The 26,458-nt window shown below is 45.2% G+C and overlaps 1 protein-coding gene across 1 annotated transcript in view; it reads left to right on the forward strand.

The window, feature by feature from the left end:
- The window catches only part of LOC115476883 (piezo-type mechanosensitive ion channel component 2-like), a 157,690-nt gene that overhangs the window by 78,272 nt on the left and 52,960 nt on the right, over window positions 1-26,458 (forward strand). The window contains exons 24-33 of the mRNA XM_030213456.1: window positions 1,291-1,387; window positions 4,880-5,042; window positions 7,978-8,067; window positions 9,710-9,831; window positions 12,230-12,297; window positions 15,530-15,586; window positions 15,932-16,025; window positions 19,846-19,955; window positions 23,141-23,261; window positions 26,363-26,425. Of these exons, the coding sequence (XP_030069316.1) occupies window positions 1,291-1,387; window positions 4,880-5,042; window positions 7,978-8,067; window positions 9,710-9,831; window positions 12,230-12,297; window positions 15,530-15,586; window positions 15,932-16,025; window positions 19,846-19,955; window positions 23,141-23,261; window positions 26,363-26,425 (985 nt within the window). The remainder of the gene's footprint in view (window positions 1-1,290; window positions 1,388-4,879; window positions 5,043-7,977; window positions 8,068-9,709; window positions 9,832-12,229; window positions 12,298-15,529; window positions 15,587-15,931; window positions 16,026-19,845; window positions 19,956-23,140; window positions 23,262-26,362; window positions 26,426-26,458) is intronic.

Genomic DNA, 26,458 nt, shown 5'->3' on the forward strand with positions numbered 1-26,458 from the left:
ATCTAATGTGGAAACAGCCAAAGCAGATTAGTCAGTAGTGAACATCAGTCTTTATTAAGCGTAACAACCCAATCAAACGCCCGACACAGGCCACAATGATGTAGTCTGTGGTGATTTGCTGCCAGACTCTGGAGAGTGATCCTACCCTTGACCAAGCAATGGTGCTGTTTTTTTCTATCCGTTGTGATGCCATAGTCATTTGACTATTAATTGTATATGGTTGTATCTAGGATTTCTACCATTCTAAATGTTTGGTGATAAAGATCACTCTATAGCCCCTGATGCAGCCCTTTTGGACGAAACACGGCCTGTGTTGGGCATTTGATTGGGTTGTTACCCTTAATAAAGATTGATGTTCACTACTGACTGATCTGCTTTGGCTGTTTCCACTTTGGATTTTGTGGATCATCTGCCTTGTTATTTCTTGGGGCCTGAAAAATCTATGCAGTTATGCCTAAATTTTCTAGAATCAGCTTAATTTCTGCACAGTATATAGAATATGCCAAGGGTCTAAATTAGGCACAGAGTGGGCGTATTCCATAATAATGCATATAGATTTTTGAAATGCCTATGATCTGCCCATTCCACGTCCATAACCACATCCCATTTTCAACTGTTCGACTTGGAATTTATGTGCATCACGTTACAGAATACACTTAATGAGTTGTGCGTGTTAATTAATGCTAATTAGTGCTGATAATTGATTTCTGCGCAGAAATTAAGGCACGATATATGGAATTTAGGGGTAAGCACTTAACCTGTTAGGGCTGAATATCAGCTTAACCAGTTAAGTTGCCACGGTCAAAAGTGAAACCGGATATTCAATGCCAGTTGGCTGGCATTGAATATCCGGTCTGAGCACCAACGTTATGCAGTCACCATGCAGCCTGACGCTGGCTGAACATCGGGGGAGCCAGTTTCCAAAAATATCCTCTTTTGGTAGTTTTTCACACCCTCTTGTTTTTCAGGAATAAAAGAATATCTGAATGGAGAGTAACTGAATTCTTAATTGCATGCAACAATGCAGACCTACGTCTGAGTCTGATGTGGCATCATTTTGTGTTTTGGGTTGCTTATAAATGTTTGTAGTGCAGAGTTATAGGCGGTGTTTTTTGCTCTTGGAGAAACAAGACTGTGAGTTCTCATATTTTTTTTAACCAGCTAGACAGGATATGACACCTGAATTTTCTGGACGTTCTTCAGACATGATTCTTCGTGGTAGGATCAATGGATCTTCTCAGGGTGTGAGGCCTGTGAGCACTGAACCTTGTTCTGTTGCTTTTCTTGCAGATTGGAGCTTGTGCTTATCTGGACAGACTGCTAAAAAATAACTGCTGGTTAATCCAGACCTTCAGCATGTTCTGTACCATCAAGGGCTACAAGTTGAGTAAGTAGCATGACCTGTGATGGACAGTTGTAGGCAGTAGGAGGAGGGAGCTGCGAACCCTCTTTCAAGAAAGTCATTCTTCCAACTAGGAGAAGCAGCAGAATAAAAGAGAAAGGAGTTCATTTTCAAAAGCTCAGTTAGCACTTGAGAACATGAAAAAAGTAGTGATGCACACAACTCAAGCCTAGATGCTGAATGCGGATTGTCAGCTGCCTAAATATAGATGCCTAATGTCTTCCATGGAAAAATGTACCTGCTTGAAATGGGGTTGTTCTGTGAGAGGGAGAGGTCGTGTAAAAGGTTTATGTGTGTAAGCTGAATTTCAAACGATTAAGGGTAAATTGTAGAAAATCTTAGGTGCTGTTTGCACAAATGGTTTCATATGAGTCAACTGACATCAGGGGCGTAGCCAGACTTCGGCGGGAGGGGGGTCCAGAGCCCAAGGTGAGGGAGCACATTTTAGCCCCCCCCCCAGCGCCGCTGACCCCCCCCCACCATTTTGACACCCCCCCGCTGCCGCCACCACCACCAACTTTGACCCCCCCTGCCAACAACCCTCTTGACCCCCCTCCCGCCGCTAACCCTCCCCCGCCGCTGCTGCAGTCACCTACTTTTGCTGGCGGGGGACCCCAACCCCCACCAGCCACGGTCCTCTTCTTCCGGCGTTCTGTTTCTGTGAGTCTGACGTCCTGCACGTACAATGAGCCTTAAAGAGGACTTACATTTTTGTGTGTGTCACTGCAGAGCACCTTCCCCTCCAGAATGCATTATTGACAGCATGCAATAATCATATTTCCCAAGCCAGGACCTTGAACTTTTCTCTTGCTTCTGCTAAGTGAAACACAACTACTGGCAATCTCTCTCCGCCATCTCCCTTCTGAATTAAACCACACCAAATGGTCTTTGATGTTTAAAGATCAGTGAAAGCTTTTATATTATTCATCTTTCCCATTCCTTTCACCAGCGGCTTCACTTCATTACTCAAACACACTATAATAAAAACATGGTTTACTGAATTATCTACTCAAACATCTTAATGGTTAGTTCATCTCTGTTTTACCATCATCAAGAAAACAGCATCACTGTAACAGAGAGAGAACTCAGATATTATTACAGTGCCCCTAGTGGCTGGAGGAGCAGGAGCATAGCACTAATGTGAACTGATATATTTTGTCATTTATTTATTTAAAATATTTATAGACCGCACAATCCAAACGTGTTCAGCGGTTTGCAAAAATAAATTCACAATAGTTATAATAAGAACAACCTTGACAAAAATAAAATAAAATAATATACAATCTTCAAAATCTAGTTAAGTGATAGTCTTTATAACCTCAACATAACATTGTACTATTCCAGTATCGATTGCTTGTTGATGTGTGCTAAACGTTAGAGATGCCAATGCATTCCTATGGGCGTCTCTAAGGTCTAGCGTGCCCACAATTTTAGCGCACGCAAAAAATGTGAGCGCGCCTTAGTAAAAGTAGCCCAAGGTTTTTAATTCCTTTTTGAACAGATCAACATTTTTCATTGCTCGCAAGCTCAATGGCAAATCATTCCAAAGCTTAGGACCAATCACTTTGAAAGCTCAGAAACAATACTCATGTACTCTAATTACTCTAAAAGACGGAATTTCTAACAAGCTAGTATCAGATAATCTCAGGGTTCTCACAGGTTGATGAATACACAAAGTGGACCCAAACAAAGGAGAAACCAAACCATTTAAAACTTTAAAAACTAAAAGTAAAATTTTTAAAAAATTATTCTTTGTTTAATAAGAAGCCAGTGCAGTTTCTGCAAAACTGGAGTAATGTGACAATGTTTTGGAGAACCAAAGAGCACACGAGACGCAGCATCCTGTGCTATTTGGAGTTCCTCTTCCCTATTAAGATAGGTTGGATGACTGTCAGAAATGATAAATCCCACCTAATAAAGAAATTTCCAGGTCTGGATAGGTTTTTCCTCTAATCCATCCCATTACAAATGTTCATCTTTTTCCTAATTATGGAAAGTCAGATTTTATTCTGTATTGATTGCACGGTAACCTGCATAGCATCTGTATGTTAGAACAAATGGACATAGCTTTTGCTTGTAAAAAGCACAGGAAACAGCAGCTGAAGGATATTTATTAGCCTAATAAGGTCACACGTGATATTTTGGTTCAGTTGAATACAGATCTGAGGGCTATCCAATCTACAGATACACACTTATTAATGTACATTTGGTCTATTAATTTCATATGCAAAAAGAATGCACATGAAGTTGTCTTTATGTGCATAAAATCTCAGAATCGGGTCCCATAAAGTTGATGAACACGCACAACTTTAATTTTATGTGCATAATAAAATTTTGAATTATGAATTTTTGAAACAAAATAAAGAATATCTAAAAAAAAATTCCAAAGTTCACCAAAAAATGAACCAAAATGTGACCCGCTTAGTGAAAAAGTACCTAAAGTGGGGTTTTACAAATAACAGATAAAAGCTATAAAGATTTGGAGGGGCAACGTTCATTTTTGAAAGTTTTGTGTACTATAGGATCAGTAGAATGAGTCCATGCAATTTCTTTTTCACAAGTTTCATACTTTTCATGTTCTAAGCCTAAACACTGCAGGTAGCGAAAGTGGGGTACAGGATAAACATTTCTCATTTTTTAAAGATGTAATTAGTCCATACCAGGGGCGTAGCTACGTGGGGCCACGGGGGCATGGGCCCCCAGAGATTACGCCCTAGCCCCCTCTACATTTGACCCCCCCCTCCCGCCGCTGCCGCCTGCCCCGCCGCCGCATCAGGTACCTTGTTTGCTGGCAGGGGTCCCCAAACCCCGCCAGCCGAAGAGTCTTCTTTAGCGCCGGTCGACTCCGGCGCTTCGTTGTGTGATCATCTGTTTCTGACGCCTTACGTCCTGCATGGGGCTACATACAGGACGTGCACGGTGCAGGACGTCAGGAGTTCGAAACAGATCAACACACAGCGAAGGCACCAGAGTCGACTGGCGCTGAAGAAGACTCTTCGGCTGGTGGGGATTGGGGACCCCCACCAGCAAATAAGGTACCTGATGCGGCAGCGGGGCGGGAGGGTGGGCGGGTGGCGGGGGGGGGGGGGGGGTTGCTGTTGTGGTTGTGGTGGCGGGGGGGGGTGTTTGCGGTTGTAGCAGTGGGGGGGGGGGTCCAAAGTGGTGGTGGGGGGGTCGGCGGTGGGGGTAGGCAGCTAAACAGTGCCCCCCACCTCGGGATCTGGCCCCCCCTCCCGCCGAGGTCTGGGTACGGCCCTGGTCCATACCTGTCACTGAAATCTTGCAGGATTATAATATCATTAGTATAAATAAGTCACATACCCCACTTTTGGTACCTTTTCACCCAGTGGTTCACAAATATTTTCCCAAACCCCTTCTGGCTTACTACCAGTCACTGCAGATTAAATCATTTGTTTGCATATAGGATAAAAAGTCAGGAAAGATGAATGTTTAACTTGCTATGCTTCTCCTATTCAGCTACCCCCTCTGATAATACCTGTGATTTACCGGAAAATGAAGCAGGAATTGTCTGGGATGCCATCTGTTTTACTTTTCTGCTGGTCCAGAGAAGGGTCATCACAAGCTATTATTTTCTATATGTGGTAGCAGATCTGAAGGCCTCCTCAATCCTGGCTTCCAGGTACAGACTGATAGGAAACAACTAGAATTTAACCAATTTGAGCCAGTGGCAAAACTCATGGGGCACAAAGATGCACATTTCCTAAAGCTGACATTACAATTAATGCATTCAGAAAAAAAATTAATTTTTTCTACCTTTGTTATCCTGCTCTCTTCTGCTTTTCTTGTTTTTTTTTAACTCTCTCCAATGTTTCCTGTTCTTTTGATGTTTCTCCTGTATGTCTAGCATTCATCTTTTTTGTGTGTCCCTATCTGTCCTGTTCAGCGCCTGCCCTCTGTATCCTTGTTCCTATCTTCGCTCCATGTTCAGCATCTCTAACCTGAGTCCCTTTCCCTCTTCTTGTGTCCAATATTATCCCTCTGTGTTCCCTCCACAACCAGTATTTCTTCTGTATCCCTGTCCCTTCTCATGTCCAGCTTCTCTCTTCCCTTCCACCTATACTCCACCCCTGACCCCTCTCTCCCTCTGTTGGCCCATTATCTGTCCCCCTCTCTCTTCTGGTTCAATCTCTTTCTGACTCTTATCTCTACCCTCCATCTCTCCAGTCCAGCATCTGCTCCCTCTCTTCCCCTCCCTTTGCTCCAGATTTCTCTCTCTTTCTTTCTTCCCTCTGCCCTGCCTCAAGTCTAGCACCTCTCCCACTGCCTCCCTCCCAGCCAGTTTGGCATCTCTGTGTCCCCCCTCCCACTCTACACCCAGGTCCAGCATCGCTCCAGCCCTCCCTTCCACCAGGTCTCCACACAATGCAGCTGGGACCATGGCAGAGACAGCCTGAAAGCTGCTGCGCTGACCAGCAGGACCTTTCCTCTCCTGTGTCCTGCCTCTTTCATTCAATTTTCTGTGTGCGGGATGTGGCAGAGGAAAGGCTCCAGCGGCCAGTGTGGTGGCTTTCAGGCTGTCTCTCCCATGATCCCTGCTGCAGCGTATGGAGGCCTGGCGAGGGAGGGGGCCCTGGAGCTATGCTTGCAGGACCGCTGAGAGATAAAGCCAGACCTGGAGCAAACAAGGGCCCTGCTGCCACTCTGCCCTCATTTTTGTAAAAATTGAGGCCCCTGTACCTTTTAAAACAGCAGTTCTTTGCCTACAGCAAGTACAAGCAGCCAGCAACTGATACACACTGTTCTTGCTGGCCCCACAGCCTTCCTTCTGGAGTGTTCCCGCCTATGTGGAAACAGAAAATTGCATCAAAGGCTGTGTGACTGGCATGAGCAATGTGGTACCTGATCAAAACAGCCCCAACAAAATGGCCCTGACAAAATAGCCTAAACAAAAAAGCTTCCAACATAATAGCCCCTGACAAAACAGCCACTGTCAAAATGGCCTGCCCACAATATAGCCCTTGACAAATTAGCCCCCTGACAAAAGGGCCTGATCAGGTTGCCCAGAATATGGCACTGCATTTTTTCTAGGGGGCTATTTTGTCTAGGGGCTATTTTGTCAAGGGGCTATTTTGTCAAGGGTTATTTTGTGGGAGGGGCCATTTTGTCAAGGACTATTTTGTTACAGGCTGATTTGTCAAGGGCTATTTTGTTACCAGGCTGTTTTTTCAGGGCTTTTTTGTCAGGGCTATTATGTCGGGGTGCCAAGCAATGTGCATCAGTTGCTGGCTGCTTGTGAGCACTGCCGGCAAAGAACTTCTGTTTTAAAAGATACATGGGGGCCTCGATTTTTACAAAAAAGAGTCTGCTAGCACTAGCATCGAGTCCTCCTTAGAGGCTGGGCCCAGGGAATCTTCCCCCCCCCCCTGCTCCCACCTCTTGGCGGCCCTGGATGCCAGACTTAGGTGCAGGGGGGTAGGGGATCAGGTGCATGCAGCTTCAGGAGGCCTCTACCATTGGGTGGCTCTGGGCATTTTTGCCAGGCTTGCTCAATGGTAGATATGCCCCTGGAGGGCAGAAGAAGGACAATCTCTTCTCTGGGAAAAATATTCAAAACCTTCCCCAAGATTTTGTTAAATTATAGAGATCGATAGTTTTACTGACGAGGACCATGCTCTTGAGAATGATGATGGAATTTGTCCAACAGTGTTGGGCTTCTTGTGACCTTATTGGGGAGGTATGATCTTCTTCTGAACTTGTAGTCCTTCTCAGGGCTGGTCTTAGCAATTGCGGGGCCCTGTGCAGACCAGTTCAGTGGGTCCCCTCCCCCCACCTGCGCCTGCCCTCCCCACCTACATCTGCCACCACAAGCCATAATTTATCAGTATAAAAGGCGGTTTAGGGTTCTCGGATCCCCACCTCGCTCCATACCTTGATATGCATCGACCACGTTTCGGTAGAGAGTGGCAGACAACGACAGCAATTTTCATATCCTGTCAGCTGCCGAACCCAGAGCCTCCTCGCTGTTGCATCCCGTACTTGAGGAGCAGGAAGTGACATCAAAAGGGGGCAGGACGCAGCAGCGAGGATGCTGTGGGCTCAGTAGCTGACAGGATATGAAAATCGCTGTCGCTGCCTGATACTTTCTACTGAAATGTGGATGCACATTAAGGTACGGAGCAGGGAGGTATTCCGAGACAGAAGGACAGACATGCCAGAAATGTGGGGCCCCTAGGAGTGCGAGGCCCTGTGCGACCACCCCTGTTGCCCCTGCCTAAGACTGGCCCTGGTCTTTCTCATGCTGTTAGGCAGTTGGATATTCTTTACTCGAGCTTTAGAAGTCTTTGTTTCTATGTTGGAGAGGCATGATATTATCCTTCTCCTGAAACATAGGTGTTTTGTAGCTTCATAGGGAAGATGTGATGTCATCCCTCACCTGAGCCTGGAGGGTTCTAGTAACTTCAAGGGAGAGATGTGATAGTATTATTTGTCTTCATCTGAGGTTTTTAAGGACTGGCTCTGTTTATAACTTGATGACTGAATACAACAAGCAGCAGTCTCCTCATGAAATAAAATGACTGGGCCATTTTCTTACATTGTTTTATTCTGAAATACAGAGGAGCTGAGCTACTGGAAGAGAAAGTGAAAAAACTTGTGGCCGTTAGACTGGAAGAAGAGAAGAAGTCATCGCTGGCCATGAAGAAGCAGTACGTTTCCTGATCAAATGAACGGACACAACCAGACCTCTGTGAACAGATGCTCCAAGCTCCTTAGTGTTCCAGTGGCTTGCATATGAAATATTTCACTTATCCTATCAGTTTTTGCAATTGGTGCTACCAGTCACATGAATTTGTTAATTTAATATTACGGAACAGCACTGTATTAGTTCTTTCACGCTTAAATATAGCAAAACATGGTCCCATCTAGAACCTTCTGTTTCAGGTCTGAATCAGTTCAGTAACAGAGATGTAAGGCCAGGTCTAGAACTGAGCTTTGAGGCAGCAAAGTGATTCACTGTAAAATAATCTTCACCCCCTTCATCTCTGGGGGTAATATGAATGCTTACAAAGCAACATTGGTTTGTTTTCAGTTTGTTCGACCATTTCCCCCAAATTTCAAATGCTTTTTGGTTAATTCTTCACTTTCATTTTAATTAAAAAAAATGTTTTGTATTTAAAAATTTTAGCATGTACAAATTAGTGAGTTAACATTTGTTAAATCAGTTTAGCTGCACTAAGTCTTGATAACAGATTTAGCATGCACTAAATGCTATGCAGCCCATTATATTCCAGAACACAGCAGCAAGACTTACCTTTGGTAAATCAAAATTTGAATCTGCCAGGCCCCTTCGTGAAAAATTACACTGGCTCCCTGTCAAGGAATGTATTGCCTTTAAGGTTTGCACCTTGGTTCATAGGATTGTTTACGCAGACGTTCCAGGATACATGTTACATTTAATAGATTTACCACCTAGAAACAGTTCCAGTTCTTCCCAATCCTATTTAAAAACTTACATTACCCAGATTGCTTTGGCCTAAATTACAAATCTACCTATGCATCCAGCTTCTCCTTCATTGGCACACAGCTATGGAATGCATTGCCCAAATTCTTAAAATCAACTCAGAACCATCTAAATTTCAGGAAATTACTGAAGACATCCTTATTCCAGAAGGCTTATCCTCCAGACTCAACTTAAGTTACTGCTTTTTTTGTCACAGCAAAATTTTTGGACCTTATTGATCTTTTATTATCTCTTATTTTCTTTGTTGTTTTATACGAAACCTATACGATCACTACTTTAATTTACATTGTTTAACTGTATTTTACTGAGCTGTAGTCTGCCCTACGGTATTGTGTAAGCCACATTGAGCCTGCGACTAGTGGGAAAATGTGGGGTATAAATGTATTAAATAAATAAAATAAAATAAAAATATTCCTATGGGTTGCATGGTATTTAGTATGCACTCATTATTAGCACGCACTAAATTCGTTAGTGCACCTTGGTAAAAGACCTCAAAATGTTTAATTAATTGATTAATTAATTTATTTATTTTTTGCATTTGTATCCCACATTTTCCCACCTCTTTGCAGGCTCAATGTGGCTTACAATACATCATGAATAGTGGAAATGTAGAAGAAAATATACATGAAGTAATACAGAGGATTTTGAGTAACAAAATAAATGTGTAAAAAGAATGAACATCCCTAGTGGAGAGAGATGCAGGGTTATAGTCAGTGCCACTGCCTAGAAATGAGGAATGAGGTTACCTTCAGTTTGCAGGACGCAGCTGAGTCAGGCAGTGCAAAAAATAAAAAAAAACATTTTGGACTTTTGGTTTATGTCCACAGAATGGAATTAATTAAATCCAAACAAAAGGCAACTGAGCTTCAAAAGCAGAGCAAAGGGGACCCAGAAGGAGACAAGAGAAGCCCCCAGAGGTCTGAGACGGGCCTGGAGCTGCCAGATACAGGTGAAATCAGCATCCTGCTAAACTGTCCCAGTGCACTTTTTGACACTGCTTTATACAGCATCCTTCACACAAACAGGGGCAGACTGACAGTGGTCTGCAGTGGCGATCCTAGGTCGATTGCCACCTGGGGCGGATTGCTGCTGCACACCCCCCCCCCAGGGTGCAGCACAACACCCCCCCAGCGCAATAACACCCCCCTCCCCAGCGCATCAAGCCCCACCCAGGTGCATTCTTGGCTGCTGGAGGGTGCAGAGAGCAGCCGCGCGCCTGTCGGCTCTGCTGGCTCCCTGCTCCCTCTGCCCCGGAACAGGAAGTAACCTGTTCCAGGGCAGAGGGAGCAGGTAACCAGCGGAGCCGACAGGCGCGCGGCTGCTCTCTGCACCCTCCAGCAGCGTGCACCAGGGGCGGACCGCCCACACTGCCCCGCCCTTCCTACGCCACTGGTGGTCTGGGCCCCCGGGTTCTGAGGGTGGTCTGGGTCCCCTGCCCAGCCGCTGCCCGACACCCCCATTACCTCTGTGCTGCTACCTCCCCCTACCACTGCAGATGATGTCTCCGCTGCTCCGGTCCTACCTGAAGGGCCCTAGTAGTGGTCTCTGTGGGGGGGGGGGGGGAGCATGTTCTTTCCTGCCTGCTGTGCTGTCATTATTCCCCTACCTGCCGGCACCACCATGTTTTCAAAATGGCAGACGAAACTTCCTACGGTAGTCCACGGGTCTTGACAGTCTCACAGGGAGTCTCGGCCGCCATTTTTAAATTAGGGCAGTGCTCCTCCCCCCCCCCCCCCCCCCCCCCCCGCAGAGGCCACTAGATCACCAGCGGTGCACCTTTAAAGTTAGGGCCGGGGAGGGCTGTAGTGTGCGGCGGGCATCCGGGCAGAGCCTCTGGGTCCTCAGGCACTACCCAGTTGCCCAAATGGTCAGTCCGCCCCTGCACTCAAATGTATCTTGATTGCTTTACGATGGTTTATAGTTTATGCAAAAGACACAATGGGCTGGATTCAGTAAACGATGCCCAAAGTTAGGCGTTGAAAAGATCTTTGCAAGGCAAGTATCCTGCAAAGGGCACTCAACTTTTGCAGAATACTAGCTTTGCAAAGATCTTTGCAACTAGTGTTGGGCAGTGGATTTACAGCTGCTGAAACCTGGTGTAATGCCAGTGTCCAACTTACTCTTTCTATGTACGCTCAACTTCTCTCCTAGTTTATCTTTAATATACACAGGTCTATATGATCAGACAGTCATAATAGGATCATCAGATCAACATATCCACATCCTAATTGGCTGATATATTTCTTCATGAGCCAAGCATATTTATAGAGGTGATACCATAATCCTCATTAATCCCATCCACATTTTTTATATATTTAATCTTTTTTATATGTAATTTTAATCCATTAGCTGCCTTCATAAGCATTTCCAAACTTCTTCTTAATCACAATTCATTCTATTCCGTATACATCAAACTTATTCAAGAGGTAATACTTAGCTTATCAGTTTCCTCAGCTTTTTCAGCTATGTTCCATAATATGCAGTGGAGACTGAAAATCACTCATCCAACTTAGGTATGGATATGACATTATTTTATAACATTGTGCCTAACTTCTGGGTAAGCCCCTCTCCACCCATACGCCTCTCATAGCCATGCCCTTTTGAATTACGTGCTGTGGAGCAGATATTTAAAGCAATCTAAACAGGCAGGATCCTCTCCTGCCCACTTAAATCACTTCCCACTGCCTAAGTGGAAATATTCAATGGCATTTAACCAGGGAGTGCCACTGAATATTGCCCACAGACTCAGTGGCAGTGCTAGGGGAAGCACTGGAGAGGAACCCGGGATTATACGGGTGCTGGCAATACTCAATGCCGACACCCACATACATAGCTAAGCAGCCTAATTTAGGACAGCTCAAAGGGAGTCCTAAATAAGGCCGCTTAGGTATGCAGGTGCCAGCATTGAATATTGCCAGCACCAGGATAACTTAAAAAACAAACAAACCTGGAGCCCCCTGACAGTGCCCCATCCCCTAGCCCTTGTTAATAAGAAGCCCCCCCAGAATGCCACCTGGCCATCCAGGTAGGCCCTCCCTGAGCCTACCTAGTCCAGCGGTGGTTGTTGGGGGCAGGAGCACAACCCCCTCACTCATGCCCCTTGTGGCAACATTTCAAAATGGCTATGGCAACCTCTCACAGCAGCTTGCGGTACTACACGAAAATATGTGGTTACTGGCCTGATATTCAGCCGGGCCACATAACTCATATGTAGGCCTCGACTGAATATCGGCCGGCCCACATAAATTCCACTGCCCAGCTCGACCAAAACTATCTCCTGATAATCAGTTCTGTTGCCTGGATATGGCCCTGCATGAATACTGTTTTTTTTTATGCCAATTTTTCAGCTGATGATGAAACAGCCCAGCTCATGCTGCTCATTGCAACTTTGAGCTTCGCGAGGCTTTTTCCTCCTGTAGGAACAACTGGTTTAAAAAAGTCAGACCCTAAGAGAACTCTCTATAATCTTTTTTATATATATTCAGTGCATTTTGTCTAGCAAAAATGGTGCCGGTACTCAAATGCCAGGCCACCCTTCAGGGGTGGAGTGATCATTGAGGGACCCACCCTACAATAGCCAAGACCCCTGCAACCAGTCATAGAATCTATGACAAGGCAGAATTTGTATGTAGAACCTGAGCTATTTCATTAAAATACGAAAAGAAAATAAGATGATACCTTTTTTATTGGACATAACTTAATACATTTCTTGATTAGCTTTCGAAGGTTGCCCTTCTTCGTCAGATCGGAAATACGCAAATGTGCTAGCTGACAGTGTATATAAGTGAGAACATTCAAGCATTGCTATGACAGTCTGACAGGGTGGGAGGATGGGGGTGGGTAGGAGGTATGCATGGGGACATCAAAGCATATCATTGATATTCTAACAGGATGGGTGTGGATAGGTGAGGGGTGGTGTGATCAACAGAGACATACAGCTTTATGGTTTATAATGGGCTAGGAACCCCAGGTCCTTGTTAAGTCCTTTCTGTTGGGTGTTAAAATATTCAATCATTCTGACTTCAAAGGTCTTACGTTCTTGTATGGTTTTAAAGTTACCTTTGAGGATTCTCACTGTGAAGTCACTGGTGCAGTGTCCTGGTCTTGTAAAATGTTGCCCAACAGGTGTGGGAACCCTGCTGGCACCAGCATTGTTTATATGATGTCTATGTAAATTGAATCTTGTCTTAAGCATCTGGCCTGTTTCTCCAATATAGCATCCTTCATTACATTTTTTTACACTGAAATGTAAAAAGGTATCATCTTATTTTCTTTTCCATGTTTTATTTTGTTTGATTTCTATTGATAACCTTAAGAGTGGACTAACACGGCTACCACACTCCTCTAATTAAAATACGAGAATCATGGGTCAAGTTTAGCAGACAGTGGAAAAGGTGCCGGTACTCAGTACCCCCGAGCACCCCCTCAAAAAAAGCCCTGTATATTTTGTTTGTATTGGCTGAGGGTTCTACCCTATTTTCTGGTTTAGTTTAAATCCAAACTGAGACATTTTGCCAAAAAATGTCAATCTAATGTCTAGCACACAGCCATAATCAAACCAGAAAAATGTCTACGTTTCTGTTTTCAGGCTGAACACATCATTTGTGAAAGAAAAAAAAAGTCTCAGGGAAAAATGTAGATAAACAAGCCATAGGGACCTCTGTCTGGCAGCATTCCTAGCGAACTGGCCACACAGACATCCCAGCAATGCCTTATGGTCAGTGCAGTGGACTTCACGTGAAGGGACTCAAGTACAGATCCCACCGAACCCCCTTCATATTGTATGGTGAGTCCTCCAGGAACAGAGAAAACCTACTGTACATAAAGGCAGTGACGATCCTAGGTCGGCTGCCACCCGGGGCGGATCGCCGATGCGCAACCCCCCCCCCCCCGGCACATCCACCCCCCCTCCCAGGTACATTTTTGGCTGCTGGGAGCAGCCGCGCTTTGTTGGCTCCCTGCTCCCTCTGCCCTGGAACAGGAAGTAACCTGTTCCAGGGCTGAGGGAGCAGGGAACCAGCAGAGCCAACAGGCGCGCTGCTGCTCTCTGCACCCCCCTAGCAGTGTGCACCCGGGGTGGACCGCCCCCACCGCCCTGCCCTTGGTACGCCGCTGCATAAAGGTCCATCATTACAATGGCCCTCAGGTACAAGATTTCTATGTTCCAGGAGGGTTCACATATTTGTATTGAAATGAAAGTTTTATAGTGGGAAATTAACCTGGGCCCCATTGTTCACTGTCCACTGCACTGACCGCTAGGCTAGTTCCTTGCTGCTTTCTTAGGAGTTGCCATAATATCTGGACCTAACATAGAGCCTGGTATCTACTGTCATTGTCACATCTTTAAGGGGGTGGGAGGGGGTTAACGATCATGGGGGGATTAAGAGGGGGTCATGCCTTCATCTTTCCAGTGGTCAGCTGGTCTGCTAGGGCACCTTTTTCTGATCTAGTCGTGACTGAAGCACGTCTAGATAAAAACGTGCTTCTTTTCTGCCCAGGACCTTTTTTTCTACTCCAGGTATCACAGAACAACATCCAGATTGTAAGCCTGCCCAAAACACAGCTCCAACACTCACCCTTGCTAGTTGGATGAACTCGATGAACAAAAGTCCCAATTCTGTCTTTTTGAAAATCGAGATTTTGTATGTTTTGGTGAGAAAAACATCCATCTGGTGCTTTGTGCTGCTTTTGAGATGTTTTTCTCTTTTGAAAATGAGTGAGCAACTCTCAGCCAAATCAAGGCATGTGGGTAGCTGGGGGTGTGCATCTTTGCTCTGTGTTGACTGGTGCTTGGAAGGTGCAATTTATGCAGGGCCGCCGAGAGGGGGGGGGGCAGGGGGACAAAATTCCCCGGGCCCGGACCTCCAAGGGGGGCCCGGCATTGGGGTCAGGCCGCCGGCGCTGCAGTTCCCGGTCTCACCTGCCTGCCTCCTCGGCTCCGGGCCCCCTGCATTCAAAGTGGGAGTCACACATCGCCTCCCTTCGGGCCTTCCCTCCCTGTGTCCCGCCCTCGCGGAAACCGGAAGTTACATCAGAAGAGGGCGGGACACAGGGAGGGAAGGCCAGAAGAGAGGCAATCTGCGACTGCCGCCTTGAATGCAGGGGGCCCGGAGCTGTGGAGGCAGGCAGGTGAGACAGCAGACTGCAGCGGCGAGGGCAGCTGTGGGGGGCGGCAGCGGCGGGGGGCGGAGGCAGGGCGGCCTTACCCCGGGCACGGCTTAGTCTCTCGGCGGCCCTGAATTTATGAACTGCATTCTTCTAAATATAAATTGACCAGGTTCAGTTTCTGAGCTCTGTCTCCTGTCACATCATCCAGGTCAAAGGTTTCTTTTGGTGTCCTCTGCCTTTCTGCCAGCATGCTATGCCAACTCACAGACTTACTCAGAAGGGAAGCATAATGCTGTCCTAACACCAGGACACTAGAGCAGTCAGCTTGTCTGCCTCTTGTGACAGCCCAGTCTGTGTTGCTCTCACACCTAGATCATTTCCTTTATTTATTTTACCATATATAGTTGATTCACGTTCATACAGTTTTGGGAATAAAAGGCATGCACCCACATGTTCTTAAAAACCTCATTTCCTAAGCCTCCCTTTCAGCTGTTCCTGTATTTGTGTAATTCTCTGTGTATTGCTCTCATGCTTGCCAGATGTTCAGCACAACCAAGGCACTTTGTGTATGGCTTTATAGCAGCAAGAATGGAAAAGTAGGTGGAACTTACAGGAACTTTGAAGTCTGTCATTGCCTTAGAATACAATAAACCCCAGAGCAGAACCCCAGCCCCCCCCCCCCCCCCCCTGAATCTAAATTATTTGGTTCTTTTAACTGTTAAATGAACTAGCAAATAACCAAGTGCCCCCTTTTTTCTTGTGTTGCAAAATATCATTGGTGGTACAATGGTGTCATCTTGTGGATACTGTGGAGAACTGCATTTCCTATGAATTAAGTATTTCCATGGGAGGGAAAGGCCATCTTCTACCCAGCTTTAAAGTAAAATCTCTTGTGAGTACTCTGATTTCTGTCCAAATGTTTTCTCTTCCACATATGGCAGCAACCTTACCTTTGTATTGCAGATGGCGATGCTGACAAACAGGAAGGCGACGGCAAGAAGAAATGGTGGCAGCCTTGGGTGAACCACACAACCAGTAAGCTCCTTGCATGCAACATATTTGGGGACAAACTAGTGAAAACTGAACCACAATGGAAACATAATTTACATTAACTTGTACTATGAAATCTGAAGCATGAGTTTACATGTTCTCAATAGAACAATAGCAAGCCAAACTAGCATTACGTAAGCAAAATCGTTTACTGCATTTATTGCAGAAATATGCAAGTATTCACCTGATCTTTTAGTAAGATTCAGGTAAACTAGAAACCAAGCTCTTGAGACGATAATAAGATAGAATATAGAGAAGCATCTTAACCAGGATAATTGATAGTGATGGATAGTGATTACTTTACTCAGAAGGGCAGCATGCAAACATTCACATCCAGTTGGACTAAGGGTCTTAAAGGGACAATATCCTCAGAATGCCTGTGACACTGCACCATACTCAGTTCATGTGTTACAAATATTTAAAGTGCAGTAGTAAGCATATTCCTTCACTGTGTGTGGATGGTGGGGGGGGGGGGGGGGAGATAATTTGTGCTGTTTAGCACTAAATATAGTACTAGAGCTCTTGGACTATACTAAATTCAAAAATACACTCTAAACAAGATGTCCAAGATTAATTAGAAATGATGTGATATGATCTAGTTTTAAATTTTATATGGAGGAAAAGCCTCAAATCAAAAGAGAACACTCCGTGGTTGATCATTCAACATAGAAGGAGGTCCCTTTAATCATCACGGGCAAAAACCTCCTAATGAAGAGTTGAACTGATAAGAACCTATTCAAATCTTAACGGCTCTATCAGGGTACACTTATCTCTCAATCCTTCAGTCGTTAAACACCTTCCACGGCCCGACTTCAGCCCAAGTGATGATTAAAGGGACCTCCTTCTATGTTGAATGATCAACCACGGAGTGTTCTCTTTTGATTTGAGGCTTTTCCTCCATATAAAATTTAAAACAAGATCATATCACGTCATTTCTAATTAATCTTGGACATCTTGTTTAGACTGAGTTTAGCACTGCCATTTGTTTTCAAAAGTTGACACAGTGTAGCCAAAATCTTTCATATAAAGTGTTACTGTGAACATAAGATGGCAGAACATACATAATAGCTTTTTCATGTATTATCTTATGGAGCCCCTCCTCCCACCAAAACGATTAGGTACAGCTTGAGGTGTGGGGGCTCATCTTGTTTTCTGATGTTTTCATGCCTATTTGGTTAAATTGTCAAAACCATTTGCTAACCATATATATATCTACTATAATAAAACGCACCCTCAACGTTCTGAGGACACTGATGTCACTGCAGGCACTCACACACCAGTTCGTAAGTTCATGGTGGTGAAGCCACAACACTCACCATGTCTTCATGCCCCACCCTCGCATCACACGTGATGACGTCGAGGGCGGAACAAGAAAACAAGGCAAATGAATGCACGGGGAGCAGTGTCCCTACTCCTCCCCTTCCAAGAAATCCCAGCCGCCGCCGACGTGCCCATCACCCCGGCCCCTTTTGCCCCATCGCCCCGCCCCTTTCAAGGTACTGCCCCGCCCCCGGTAGCACACTCTTCCCCTCATCACCTTCCCTCCCCCCTGTCACCTCCCCTCCCCTTACGCCACTATCCCTGGTGGTCTAGCGGTACCTGTTCGCTCGGGCAGGAATGAAGGAACCCCCGCTTTCCTGCCCGGAGCGCTGCTGCTAGCTGCCCAGCTGCATCGTGTCTGAATCCGGCTCTCAGCGATTCAAAATGGCCACCAAGAGTTGAAGCTGCCTCGCGAGACTTCAACTCTTGGCGGCCATTTTGAAACGCCGAGAGCCGGACTCCCACACGATGCAGCAAGGCAGCTAGCAGCACCGCTATGGGCAGGAAAGAGGGGGCTCTTTCTTTCCTGCCCCGACCGAACAGGTACCTCTAGACAACCAGGGAGACTAGCGTAAGGGGAGGGGAAGGGACTCCCGTGGCCGCTAGTGCCCGTTTCATCAGAGGCAGAAACAGGCCTTTTTTACTAGTAAATATATATATATATATACAGTGGTGGAAATAAGTATTTGATCCCTTGCTGATTTTGTAAGTTTGCCCACTGACAAAGACATGAGCAGCCCATAATTGAAGGGTAGGTTATTGGTAACAGTGAGAGATAGCACATCACAAATTAAATCCGGAAAATCACATTGTGGAAAGTATATGAATTTATTTGCATTCTGCAGAGGGAAATAAGTATTTGATCCCCCACCAACCAGTAAGAGATCTGGCCCCTACAGACCAGGTAGATGCTCCAAATCAACTCGTTACCTGCATGACAGACAGCTGTCGGCAATGGTCACCTGTATGAAAGACACCTGTCCACAGACTCAGTGAATCAGTCAGACTCTAACCTCTACAAAATGGCCAAGAGCAAGGAGCTGTCTAAGGATGTCAGGGACAAGATCATACACCTGCACAAGGCTGGAATGGGCTACAAAACCATCAGTAAGACGCTGGGCGAGAAGGAGACAACTGTTGGTGCCATAGTAAGAAAATGGAAGAAGTACAAAATGACTGTCAATTGACAAAGATCTGGGGCTCCACGCAAAATCTCACCTCGTGGGGTATCCTTGATCATGAGGAAGGTTAGAAATCAGCCTACAACTACAAGGGGGGAACTTGTCAATGATCTCAAGGCAGCTGGGACCACTGTCACCACGAAAACCATTGGTAACACATTACGACATAACGGATTGCAATCCTGCAGTGCCCGCAAGGTCCCCCTGCTCCGGAAGGCACATGTGACGGCCCGTCTGAAGTTTGCCAGTGAACACCTGGATGATGCCGAGAGTGATTGGGAGAAGGTGCTGTGGTCAGATGAGACAAAAATTGAGCTCTTTGGCATGAACTCAACTCGCCGTGTTTGGAGGAAGAGAAATGCTGCCTATGACCCAAAGAACACCGTCCCCACTGTCAAGCATGGAGGTGGAAATGTTATGTTTTGGGGGTGTTTCTCTGCTAAGGGCACAGGACTACTTCACCGCATCAATGGGAGAATGGATGGGGCCATGTACCGTACAATTCTGAGTGACAACCTCCTTCCCTCTGCCAGGGCCTTAAAAATGGGTCGTGGCTGGGTCTTCCAGCACGACAATGACCCAAAACATATAGCCAAGGCAACAAAGGAGTGGCTCAGGAAGAAGCACATTAGGGTCATGGAGTGGCCTAGCCAGTCACCAGACCTTAATCCCATTGAAAACTTATGGAGGGAGCTGAAGCTGCGAGTTGCCAAGCGACAGCCCAGAACTCTTAATGATTTAGAGATGATCTGCAAAGAGGAGTGGACCAAAATTCCTCCTGACATGTGTGCAAACCTCATCATCAACTACAGAAGACGTCTGACCGCTGTGCTTGCCAACAAGGGTTTTGCCACCAAGTATTAGGTCTTGTTTGCCAGAGGGATTAAATACTTATTTCCCTCTGCAGAATGCAAATAAATTCATATACTTTCCACAATGTGATTTTCCGGATTTAATTTGTGATGTGCTATCTCTCACTGTTACCAATAACCTACCCTTCAATTATGGGCTGCTCATGTCTTTGTCAGTGGGCAAACTTACAAAATCAGCAAGGGATCAAATACTTATTTCCACCACTGTATATATGTGTGTGTGTGTGTATGTGTGTGTACTTACAGGTGAAATACATGGAAACAGCCTTCTCTAAAGATGCTTCCTCTGCTGCTCTTGCGGAGTTTGGATCTGCTGGTAGATTGGGGTCCTGACATGCTACAGGAGTTTTAGTGATTGACCTCAGTTAAAGGGTTTCGGGGAATTCAGACTGGTGTGTGTAACTGATGTCTTCTTTCTCTTCTCCTCTGCAGTGATCCGTAGTGGGAACTATTCTCTTTTTGACACTGACAGCGAAGACGACGAAGAGGAAGAACATGAGGAAAAGAGAGAAGAGCCTCCCAAAAAGAAAACAGCTTTTCAGGTATTTCTTGTTTTCCCAGTGCCTTCTGGGAGTAGAACACGTTCATGTTTCTGATTTAATGACCGCAGGACCAACATGACCATTAGACAAACTAGGCGGTTGCCTAGGGTGGCACCTTCTGAGGAGAGCTGCAGCCAACGCAAAACAAAAGATCCCAATAGCCAGACAATTCAAAGAACCATCACAGCATGTATTTTACCTGCAAGGAGGGTGGTTCATTTTCAAATAGCCTATTTACCTGTAGAGAGGTGTGGTAGCCATGTTAGTCCACTTTTAAAGGTAATCAATAGAAATCAAACAGAATAAAACATGGAAAAGAAAATAAGGTAGCATCTTATTTTCTTTTCCATGTTTTATTTTGTTTGAGTTCTATTGATTACCTATTTACCTGGAAATTTCCCTCATTACATCTACTATAATAAAACTCACCCTCAACGTTCTGAGGACACTGACGTCAGTGAAGCCAAGCCCTGACTTCCTTCAAAAAGGTTCGAAGGTTCGTGGTGGTGAAGCCACCAAAATCGCTTCGGGCCCTGCCCTCGAGGGTGGAGCAATGGCAGAACAATGAAGGGTTGGCAGGGAGGGAGGCAGGGAGGCGGGGGGGGGGGGGAAATCGCTCCGGGCCCCGCCCTCGCGTCAAACGTCATGACGTCGGGGGCGGAGCAATCGCAGAACAACGAAGGGATTGGCCAGGGAGGGAGGGAGGGAGGGGGGGTGTTGGCGACGAAAACCTGTTTCATTTGCTCAGAAACGGGCTTCTTTTACTAGTATGTACAAAAAAACACAGTTTAATACCTAAAAGTGTGATGTACATCTCTGCATTTTTACAGGATTGTTCTGGGGTGGCTGATGATGGATTAATCATGATTGTTGAGTATTATCATGAAAATCTCAGGGGAACATGAAACATAATGGGACGGGTACAATTAGGGCACTAGGAGGGAAGTTATCAACATAAGCTACTGCAAGGCTTGACAACCCCCAGGTGCCAGATCACTAAATAGGAGGAGGCGGTAAGTGCTTCCGCATTACCTTTTTACCGGTATTGTGCGCTAATGTGAACAGCGCATGACCGGGAAAAAATATATATTAAACCTCCCCCCCCCTGCAATTAGGCTGAACTGAATCTGGACTTAGCATGTGGGAGAGTCACACGTTAAGGCCAGATTGTAGCATGGTTTAGTAAAAGGGGCCCATATTACTTAAAAAAAGCAATTTTGAAACAGTTGGGAAAATTTGTGGATATTTTTATCTGTGAACTTTGCATCCTTTCTCAAAGAGAAGGTGTCTGTATTGTTAACATCTGTGCATATTTTTTACCCCTGGAAAAGAGAGACAATTTTCAGAAATTCAATTTACCCAGCTAAAAGTCTTTTGAAAAATAGCATCCTCCTCCTACCCCTTCCCCCCCCCCCCCCCCCCCCCCCAATATTCAAAACCACTTAAGTGGCCAAGAATGGCATCTGGCCAGCTAAATGTTACTGTATGTAGCCAGCTAAGCACTAATATTAAGTATGTGTGTATCTCAACAGACTATTAGCGCTTAGTGGCTAAACGGACGACCAGCTATGTCTTGCGACATAGCTGGTCAGCGCCGATATTCAGCATCTGGCCAGCTATGTTTGGCAGCCAAATATGGATGCATCAATAGGTGGAATATCTTTAGCCGGTTTGAACTTAACCGGTCAGTGCTGAATATCGGCTTGGCCAGTTAAGTTCAAACCGGCCAAAAATAAACTGAATATTCAATGCCGGTCACCAGAAATGGCCTGGCTTTGAATATCGGGGCTCAGCACTGACCACAGGAGTTAGCCGGGCTAACTCCTGTGGTCTGAATATCAGGCCCATGGTTTCTAATATCACAATCTATTCACAGCTGTGATATTTATTCCACCGGGCTGAATGTCTCTCAGGTGCTCAGGTAGTGTTCACAGCCAGGGGCAGCCAAGGCAAGATGCCACTTGAAGCAGGGCTGAGATGCTGCCCCTTTGTACTGCTATGGATTTACAGCCTGTCTCACTGACAAAGACTACTTAATAATTACTGTGGATTCGTTTGGATTCATATTAGATAAATGAAACCTTTATTAGAGGTGCTAAAATCTACAATGATTAAGATATATACAATGGTTAGCTATATACACACAATGATTAGCTATATAAACAATCATTACATCACTGGTCTAAGAGTTCTTAGACCAGGAAAAGAAGCAATAATATACTATACATACAACATCACTGGTCCTTACATCATCCAGGCTCTTATCATCAGCTGGGGGAGGGGGGGGGGCTGTTACAGCGAAATCCAGGAGCTTTTTAGACCAGGAACAAGTCCTCTGTGCAGTACATATGTTACTCACAGATGAGCTTCCAATTTCACTGAAAAAACTCCTCTTTTTATTAGGCTCAGAACTCATGTTCAGAGCTAGGGAAAATTACAGAATACTTCTCTGTTTAAGTACTGTGGGAACGTGGTCACATGTTTTCCAAGTTCAGGTGGCCAGGCTGAACTCTGAAAACAAGCACCATCCCCCTCTTCATATACCAAATTAATTAGAGCTGTGTCTTATCTTCTGCATTCCAACTTGTTCTCACACAATCAAAGTTAAACAATCATTTTTAAACAGAATTACTTCTAATCAACAATACAGACCCCAAGTGCACTGGTCGGTCAAGACAGAGTTGAAAAACAATCTTTAAAATTCACTTTTATTACACCCTTCCAGACCGAGATGCCGCTGTCACCTCCCCTGGCCGAGTTTACCTTATTTCTTCATGTTCCAACAGTCGGCGGTGACAACAGCAGTGATTCCCATATGCTGCCCTGCTGCCTTCTCTACTGCAGCAGCCTCTGATGAAACAGAAAGTTACATCAGAGAGGCGGCCACAGTAAAGAGAACAGGCGGGTGCTGGTGGCAGGGCAGTGTTTGGAACGTGAAGAAAGGTGACGAGGCGCAGGAAGGAAAGGGGAGATGCTGCTCCCTGAATTGTGTCGCCTGAGGCCCCCATCTCAGGTGGCCTAATGGTCGGGGCCGTCCTTGTTTACAGCTCCAGGTTATATTTGATGAGTTGTGTTTTTCATCATCTGGCTGTCCTTTTCTGAGAAAGAATAATTAATGCAGTATGCTAATTCATGCTTTAGCAAACTGAAGGCCAGCAGTAAATAATGAGTCTTTTCCCATGCAGCTGGCTTACGAAGCCTGGATGACCAGCTCTAAGTCTGCCTTAAAAATCAGGAGAAATGATGAGAGCACAGTCAAGAGGGAACAGATGAAGAAAGAGGAGATGGAGAAACAGCAGCTGGAAGGTGACACAGAAATTTCAAGCCAACAGTTTACTGAGCAACAAATTCAACAAGTTTGAAAGGCAACCTGAAAAGACAGCAGCTAACCTTTTGTGTAGCGTGTTCGTATGTTTGTGTGTATGTGTGATACACCACCTTTCTGTGGTACAACAAAGCTGCTTACATGTATTATATGCAGGCGCTTTCTCTGTCCCTAGTGGGCTAGCAATCTAAGATTTGTACCTGGGGCAATGGAGGGTTAAGTGACTTGCCCAGGGTGACAAGCAGGGATGTAGCCAGACTTCGACGGGAGGGGGGTCCAGAGCCCGAGGTGAGGGGGCACATTTTAGCCCCCCCCCTGGCGCCGCAGACCCCCCCGCTGCCGCCACAACCCTCTCAACCCCTCCTTCCTACCACCAACCCTCTCCCGCCGCGTACCTTTGCTGGCGGGGGACCCCAACCCCCGCCAGCCAAAGTCCTCTTCTCGGCCGTGCGGCATTGCCGAATGATCTGATCAAGTTTGAATCTGTTTCTGTGCATGTGTCTGACGTCCTGCACGTCAGATGCACACACAGAAACTTGATCAGATCATTCAGCAACCAACGCTGCGCGGCCGAGGAGAGAACTTTGGCTGGCAGGGGTTGGGGTCTCTTGCTAGCAAAGGTATGCCGAGATGTAGGTACTACAATGGGGTGTGTTTAGTGCCAGTTCTATAATGGCTTCAGGGTGTGCTTAAGCCATTATATAATTTATTTTATTAGGATTTATTTATCTCTTTTTCGAAGGAATTCACTCAAGGTGGTGTAGAATAAGAATAAATCAAACAAACAATAGACAATTACAGCAGTAAAAATATTCAAACAACAATACAAAGTATAGCATAGTACACTATATTACAATGTCGACATAATACAAAATAAAACATATTCATAGACAACGTAGGGTATAAGCAAAGACGGAACCTATAAACATATGAGAGAGTAAGAGTAGTTAGAAAATAATTTAAAAGAAAGTTGTACATGAGATCAGAGAGGTGATTAAATATTATCTTAGCCAGGGTAGGAGTGGATAATTGTGTCCTGCTGCAGTATGTGCAGCCCGTGTCACTCCTTGTGTGTATGTGAGCATGTGTGAGTGTGTGTGAACATACTAGCACAAAGTTGTGTTGGCTTGCTGAAATTTAGGTATGTCCACGTATGATAGCTTAATGGCTGGCATAAGCTGGCATGCCAATAGGAGCCATGCAATGCGTACAACTGATAGTATTCTATAAGCTGCACACATCCCTTGGCGAAACACCCATAGCCCACCATGCTCTGCCCATTTGTATGCCCCTTCACAGTTACACACTAACCCCTGAATTCTATCTATGGTGACTAAATTTATGCACACAAATGAGTATGCACTGCCAATTTGCACATGCAAATTAATTGATTGAGCCAATCAACACCAATAACAACCAATTATTTACATTAATTGGGATTTCCACATGCATCGTAGTCTATAACGATGCATGCAGAAATCCTATAACACGTAAATTCAAGGGAGCATGGCTGGGGGTGTTTCAGGGATGTTCCAAGGACCAGAAGTTACACACATTGTTACAAAATGATTGGTGATTGGCACCTAACTTAGGCACTATAAGTTTATTTTATTTATTTACACCTTTTTCAGTAGTAGCTCAAGGTGAGTTGCATTCAGGTAGTCTGGATATTTCTCTGTCCCAGGAGGGCTCACAATCTAAGTTTGTACCTGAGGTAATGGAGGGTTAAGTGACTTACCCAAGATCACAAGGAGCAGCAGTGGGATTTGAACTGGATTGCAAGACCGGTGCTCTAACCACTAGGCCACTCCTCCACTATAGCAACATTCCATGTAGAATCTCAAATAGGAGCAACAGAATTTCAAATAGTAGCAACATTCCATGTAGAATCTCAGATAATATCAACATTCCATATAGAATCTCAAATAGTAGCAACATTCCATGTAAAATCTCAGATAGTAGCAACAGAATCTCAAATAATTTATTTGGATTTTGCTCACACCTTTTTCAGTAGTAGCTCAAGGTGAGTTACATTCAGGTACTCTGGATATTTCTCTGTCTCAGGAGGGCTCACAATCTAAGTTTGTACCTAAGGCAATGGAGGGTTAAGTGACTTGCCCAAGATCACAAGGAGCAGCAGTGGGATCCCGGCCACCTCTGGATTGCAAGACCGGTGCTCTAACCACTAAGCCACTCCTCCACTCCGTCCAAGTTATGTGCTATTTATGCACTTAGCATTATTCTATAAAGGGCAGGGATCCTTTATAGAATAGCACTCAGCTCTTACATTTTTCAGCGCCGACGTCTCAGCGCCATTTATTTATTTATTGCATTTGTATCCCAAATTTTCCCACCTTTTTGCAGGCTCAATGTGGCTTACAATGGATCGATCTTGATGGAAATAGCATAGAGTATAGACAATTACTATTACATAAAGACCTTGAATAACATAGTAGTAGATTTAAACAAGTAGATATATGAGAACAGTTCTAGAAATAGGTAGGAGGAAATGTGTTACATTTACATTTGTTGATCTTTGTGGTATGCCTTGTTATTTATAGAATCTAATCCTAAGTAACGTTTGCACCTACATTATAGAATAGCACCTAGCACTCACCCATGAAACTGACAATTAATTGGCGACTCTGACATGCGTGCTATTTTTATATAACATACGTGTGCTATTTGGTACCTAACTTCAAGGAGCAAGTTATAGAATGAGGGGGATTATGTATAAAGCAATCAGGAAGATGGCAACTAAATGAGTTAGTGCTGATCTCTGTTCACTAAAGCAGTGTTTCCCAAGTCCAGTCCTGGAGTACCCCTTGCCAGTCAGGTTTTCAGGATATCCACAATGAATATGCATGAACTTGATTTGCATGCACTGCCTCTGTTATATGGAAATCTCTTTTATGCATATTCATTATGGATATCCTGAAAACCTGACTGGCAAGGGGTACTCCAGGACTGGACTTGGGAAACACTATACTAAAGGGCTTCCAAATATGAGACAAGATTTACTGGGTAGAGCTGTGAGCGAGTTTTCTGACCCGTTACTCTTTCTCTCGCATGAAAACTGCAGGGACTGTGGAAGAAGGACCCAGTGAAACTATAATGGATGTGGGAAGCATCGAGGAAGGGCCAGGTGAGGAAATTCAGAGGACTATGATCATCATAA

Source organism: Microcaecilia unicolor, chromosome 8 (genome assembly GCF_901765095.1).
Source record: "Microcaecilia unicolor chromosome 8, aMicUni1.1, whole genome shotgun sequence".
Taxonomy (NCBI): domain Eukaryota; kingdom Metazoa; phylum Chordata; class Amphibia; order Gymnophiona; family Siphonopidae; genus Microcaecilia; species Microcaecilia unicolor.